The sequence below is a fragment of the Otolemur garnettii genome, unplaced genomic scaffold, assembly GCF_000181295.1.
Source record: "Otolemur garnettii isolate 467f Iridium unplaced genomic scaffold, OtoGar3 scaffold00168, whole genome shotgun sequence".
Lineage (NCBI taxonomy): Eukaryota > Metazoa > Chordata > Mammalia > Primates > Galagidae > Otolemur > Otolemur garnettii.
Window position 1 is genome coordinate 1,470,098 of NW_003852563.1, and position 6,248 is coordinate 1,476,345.

At 39.7% G+C, this 6,248-nt stretch overlaps 1 protein-coding gene across 2 annotated transcripts in view; it reads left to right on the forward strand.

The window, feature by feature from the left end:
* Positions 1–3,444: 3,444 nt before the first annotated feature.
* GPATCH2 (G-patch domain containing 2) overlaps positions 3,445–6,248 on the forward strand; it is a 188,588-nt gene continuing 185,784 nt past the window's right edge. For both annotated transcript variants that reach the window (XM_003800146.3, XM_012811605.2), the window contains exon 1: positions 3,445–3,640. In XM_003800146.3, the coding sequence (XP_003800194.1) occupies positions 3,585–3,640 (56 nt within the window). In that variant the 5' untranslated portion in view covers positions 3,445–3,584. The remainder of the gene's footprint in view (positions 3,641–6,248) is intronic.

Genomic DNA, 6,248 nt, shown 5'->3' on the forward strand with positions numbered 1-6,248 from the left:
TTTATTTATTTATAAACAGAATCTTTCTCCCCTTCGTCCCTCCCTCCCCTCCTTCCCTCCCTCCCACCCTTCCTTCCTTCCTTCCTGTTTATGGACAGTGTCTCTGTTTCTTTCTTTTGAGACAGGATCTTGCTCTGTTGCCCAGGCTGGAGTATAGTCATGCAATCATAGCCCCTTATAACCTCCTTCTCATGGGCCCAAGGGATGTTCCTGCCTCAGTCTCCAAGAAGCTGAGACTACAGGTACACCCAGCTGATTTAAAAAAAAAAGTTTTTGTAGGAATAAAGTCTTGCCATGTGGCCAGGCTGAAGTCAAACTTCTAGCCTAAAGCAATCCTCCTTCTGTGGCTTTCCAAAGTGCTAGAATAACAGGCATGAGCCACCATGCCCCATTCAGCAAGTAGAATTTGAAGGTAAAAAATCTAACAGGTGAAAGACTCCAATAAAAAGCCAACCAGTATGCATATAACATAAATTAACATAAAAAAGAGTGATACTACCATAGACACACAGTGGGTGGAAAAGGAACATTTTAATTCATTTCTACTGGAATTTTACAGATTAACTAAATAAAGGTACATAAAGATATGGGGAAAATGAACAACATGATAAATAAACATATACCAAACTTTTCTTACCAAAAAGTATATTATACAGTATAAGTGACCAATAAGTCACAAAGAAAATCTCACAATTCAGGGGAAAAAAAAGAAATGAAGGTGTGAATTAATAGTAAAAGTTAAAAACAGAGGGTAAATAATCTGTCAAATAATAAATATGTACAATCTGCTATGTCCAGGATACAATATTCAACCTACTTAATGGGTACGCCAAATACCAAACATTCTCTGTGGGAGGACTTTTCAGAGGATTTGAGTTGGCCAGGCAATGCATGCTATCCCACATTCCGTAACCCTCTCATTATATAAACCTTCCTCTTCTTTGGCCGAGCATCTTCTGTTTTTCTCAGCAGAATCCTAGCCTTGAAGGACTCAAGAAATTAACCAAACTATATCCCGTATATTTTCCCAACAAAGTCATCCTTGAACTTCAGCATCATTTTGGTACCATTAGAGGTGGAAACATTTTTGCTACTATTTTGTTACCAGCACAGAAGGAAGACATTGAAAGAAACCAAGGAGTAATGGAATTTTCTTCAACTCTAAACGTTTCCCACATAAAATGGATTTGGAATAGTATACTCAAGCCATTTAGACTTCTGGATCTTGGTGCTTGCTTCCACTTAACTAGATCGGTTCGGGGAGAAGAAAATCTTGTCTGGCAGCACTGAAGCATGTAGGATTTAGAGTAGATTACTTGGCTTTGATACTTAGCTAATAGGTGTGTGACCTTACCCAAATTACTCAATGTATATGAATTTTATTTTCTTTGGTTCATATAAAAAAGGAATAAGTATATAATTCATAAGGATAAAAGTGAGATGTTAGGCCCATATACAGTTCCTTCACTACAAAGTCTCCCTTTTTATGCAAAATGGGGCCTCACATGAACTGTTGTAAAAAATGCAGATTCTTTAGCATTGAGACACACTGAATCAAAATTTGCAGTATTACCAAGTTCCCAAGATGATTCTAATGCACACTAAAGGTTGGGAAAATCTGACCTAGTCAATAACTGATGGGAAATGACAATAATTTCTAAAGGAAATTGTTTACTTTTCCATATATTAATATTTTATATGATTCTCCCCCTAAAGCTATAAATACCCTGCTTTTTTTTGGCCGGGGCTGGGATTGAACCTGCGCCTCCAGTATATGGGGATGGTGCCCTACTCCTTCCAGCCATAGGCACTGCCCTAAATACCCTACTTTAAAAAAAAAAAAAATAGGCAAACTTTGGAATTTTGATTCTCTCATGACCTTCAGAGACTTCCTTTAACACTGAAAATATTGATAATAATAATAAATGACATGTTAGAAATGCCAGATTATATTCATCGTGGCTTCTCATAATACTAGTCATTTCTTTAAGCAATCCACGTTCGGGGAAAGGTGCCCATTGTCAAAAGCCAGGACATAGGGAAATGTTATCATTTGCCTTTGGGTGATATATCATAAGGGTTTTCTAGAACATTATTCTAGAGCTCTTAAAATATAGATTGATACACTAACTTGTAATATTGTGGAAAAGAAATGAAATATCACATGAAAAAGTTCCTAGTGTAATGCGTCCTATATAATCAGTGCTCAAGAAATGTTAGTTGTTTCTTTCCCCGATCATCTTGCTCTATTGCGATTATTTATTTACTTATTTTTAAGACAGAGTCTCACTTTGTCACCCTCGGTAGAGTGCTGTGGTGTCACAGCAACTTCTAACTCTTGGGGTTAAGCAATTTCTTGCCTCAGCCTCCAAGTAGCTGGGACTACAGACGCTTGCCACAAAGCCCAGCTATTTTTTGGTTGCAGTTCTCATTGTTGTTTAGCTGGCTGGGCTGGGCTCTATTCTATTAGAGTCTACTTCACCTTTTTGCAGTTTCTCATAAATTTGAAAAACTCCTGGGGAAATGCTTGCAGAAGGTCATTTTTAAAATGAACCTCTTCTTGTGCCAGCAGTTTCAGTGTAGGGAGATGGAGAAGGTTGCTAGTACTTTCCTTAGCCCTCTTCTATGGATTTATTGATTTGTAACTATTTTGTGAGAATGGTTTAGATGCTTTCACTTAAAGAAGACAAATGAGTCATAGAAAACTCGAATTCAATGATATTTATGAAATAATGAAGGTGCAACTTCCTGAGCAGATGCAGGACAGGTGCTCCCTATGCTAGCTAGCCTGGGTGACCCCAGTCAGGCTGTTAAACCTCCCACAGGGAGAACACAGGTTTCACCGAACTGCAGAATGAGGATGTCCAAGGTGGGGGAAAAACTTCCCTTTACAGTTTTATCTACGCAGGCCTTTCCCTTAAATCATCTCAAACTGAACATCTATTACCCCTTTCTATCTATAATCTCGGCTTATGGTACATTCCTTTTGAACTTCTGATTAAGTCTGCAGCCCATTAAGGGGGGAACTGGGTGCGACTTAGTAAACGAGGGAGTTTGTTAATAAGAAGCGACCTCTGAAAATAGCTAAAGTCATGTCAGTCCTCCATGACTTACCTGTTCTTAAAGTAGTACTGATGTCCTAAGGCCCGCGACCGAGCTTGCAGCCGGGCTAATGTGGCCATGGCCTCCCGGGCCGGGGTTTGCAGACAGTGTTTCTGTCGGTCTCCACGGCAACGGGCTGCACCAACGGCCGTTCCCAGGGGGCCGGCGATTTCTTTGCGCCTCTTCGCGTCCATCCTGTTGAAAGATGAAAATGATAAAAAGAGAGCTGAACAATACTGTGCAGACAAAGTTTGATTTATTTGCTTCTATCTCTTCGGCGAGTCAAAAGAGACGATGATACGCCCGGAGAGCGGGAGGGGAGGAGAAGTCATAGTTGCGGCCGGCATCCGGTTTCCGCCTGCACTTTGCTTCCGGAAGCTGGTCTCAAAATGCTCCAGCGCTCTGTGGAAGTCGCCGGTTCGCTAGTAGTTGGAGTCTGTTCTCCGGCCTGAGCCTCGAGGCCAGGCTCCTGGGTGTTGTTAATGTTCGGGGCCGCCGGGCGCCAACCGATCGGAGCTGCAGCCGCCGGGAACAGCTGGTGAGGCTGGCGGCCCGGGAGGGAGTCGGGGGCCGGGGCGATGGCCAGAGGCCGCTGGACCTGCAAGGGAGCGGAGGGGGGAGTCGTGATGGACCATCTGGAGACATCTGGGCCTGCTGTCCCTCGTGCCTGAGATGGGCGCAGTTTGAGGGAGGGAGGCATTGAGGTGTGTTCTCAAGATTTCTGAAGGAGAACAGTACATGTTTGCTGATTTCTCGTCCGGCAGGATGTTTTAGTTCAGAAGCAATGCATCTCTCCCTTGATGGTTGACAAGACGAGGGACAGAAGAGTCTATCTAAATCCAGGCCTTAATCCTCACTCTTGAAAAAAATGTTTTTAAGCCGATTATAACAAATGTTTTGGAAGATCAACTCCCAGAAATCTTATCTAGAGTTCTGGAAGTTTATAATGGAAGGGGCATCCATCCTCCCACTTCCTTTTTTGGAGAGGAAGTAACCTACCTGTTTCCATCCCTTTGAGTTCCCTTCTAGTAAAATGAGATTTGTATAGGTGTTCCCTAAGATTGTAAAAATGCCCGACTTAAGTTCAGGGTTTGACTTTATCTCTAGTATCCTACCACCAGCGCACCTTTAGAGTACTGTGTTGTTTAGACTTTTTGAAGTGCTATCACAAATTAATACACTTTGTCCAAAGTTACCCTGTACATTTTAACGCTAGAGCTAGAAGTCGATTTGGGGGATTCTAGCTGAAAACCCTGTAATATGTGTTCTATTTTCTCCTAAACCCTTTCTCCAAACATAGACAAGATAAGCAGCGAAACAAACAAGCAAATTTCCCACTGATAATCCTCAAAAATAAAGTTTTGACCAACAGGTGAAAGAAATGTGGCCATGCTGTGTATTCTATTTCTAGATTCTGCAGAAAATAAAACATGGGGAATTCTAGTAGTCTGGAATCTGAAAGAATTTCTTTTGCATCACTTGTTACTAAAAAATTAAAAGAATACCTTGCCAAAAGTGTTTTCAGTTGGGTCAGATCATTCTGTAGTTAATTTTATAGTGAGTATATATTCCATTGTGCTATGTTTAAATTGCCATATTTCCAAAAAGTACTTTTCCAGAAAAGTAGAGAGCACTTTTTTAAAGAACCATTTTAATGGTGTCATTAGCATAAAATAAAACTCAAAGTTCTTAAGTGCTTAATTGTATTAATTTTGATAATTATATATACTTATGTAATTGTCACACAAAACAAGGTAAAGGACATTTCCATCACCCTGAGTTTCCTCTCGAGGTTACTTTCCTTAATGTTTCACCATTCAATATCTTATAGGTGAAGTAGACAATATCTTATAAGTGAAGTAAAGCAGATTGGTCTGCTTTTCCTGTGGTGATATTGAAGTACTGGATAGTGGACTAATTTAAAAATATGACTCTTTAAATTCCTTCTTCTACCTGGTACCATGATTAGATAGCTTTTTATAATAGGAGAAACCTTCGGTACACTTTTAAAGGGCCTATTAGCATACAACTTAACATTTCTTATGGCACCACAGTTTAATAGTGCCTAGCATTTAGTGTTTTTGAATGATATTCTTAAAATCATGCTTGATTTGACAGAGTTGACATTTTCCAGAAAATTGGGTCCTGTATTTTCTATTTTATCTGCATAACTGTCCAATCACTCAAAATTTTTCTTGCTCAGGCTGGTCTCGAACCCCTGAGCTCATGCAATCCACTGTCCTCAGCCTCCCAGAGTGCTAGGATCACAGGTGTGAGCCACTGTGCCCAGCAGAATTTTTCTTTAATACAATGAACAAACATTTACTATACCATGCGTGTATGCTTTATCCCAGTAATGAAATTGTAGGGCCAGTGGGGACTACCATGCAGTTAATTTGGTACTACGTTTTACTAGGTTCTCATGTAAATCATATCATTCTTTGCATTTTTAGATAAAGTGACACAGAGGCAGAGATAGCTTAAATAACTGACCTATGTGTCATATTGTAGGATGATAGCGGTGTACCTACAGAACATTCTTAACCACACCAGGATACTGCCTGTGTATTGGAATATGTTGTATTATCTGAAGGAATACATAAATTAGAAAGTATATGCCCAGATTTGTTAGCCAGTCTGGAATTGCTGACTGTCTTACCTCTCATACTGACTTTCTCAACTTTTTCTCCAATATGGAGGTTGGTTTTTCAATTTTTAGGCACCAAATGGGTAAACACAGATGATTTATTTAAAGAACTGTGGTATTCTGTATTTTTAACTTTGTTGGTTGGTTTGCTTTTTTAAAAAGCCATTGAAATAAACTATTTACTCTGGACCCATGTTTCTGCAGTTTCATCCCTATTTAGCATTTTGCTTTTCTTAAGTCTAGCAAACTGCATAGTTAACAATGTGCATGTTTTTAATAACTGGTTTGGGGTTGTTTTTTTTTCTTCTCTGTCTTGAACTCAGGTGAATACCGTAGGTTTGAGTCAGGTTTTGCTTTCAGAATCAAAGCAACAACTGTGTGATTCTGGACAAATAATTCATTAATTTTGGTATAGCTTCTTAGCATCTTTATTTATGTTAAGGTGAAACCTTTAAACTGTTTTTGATAATGTGCCCTTAACTTCTAGCTAAAAACTCAA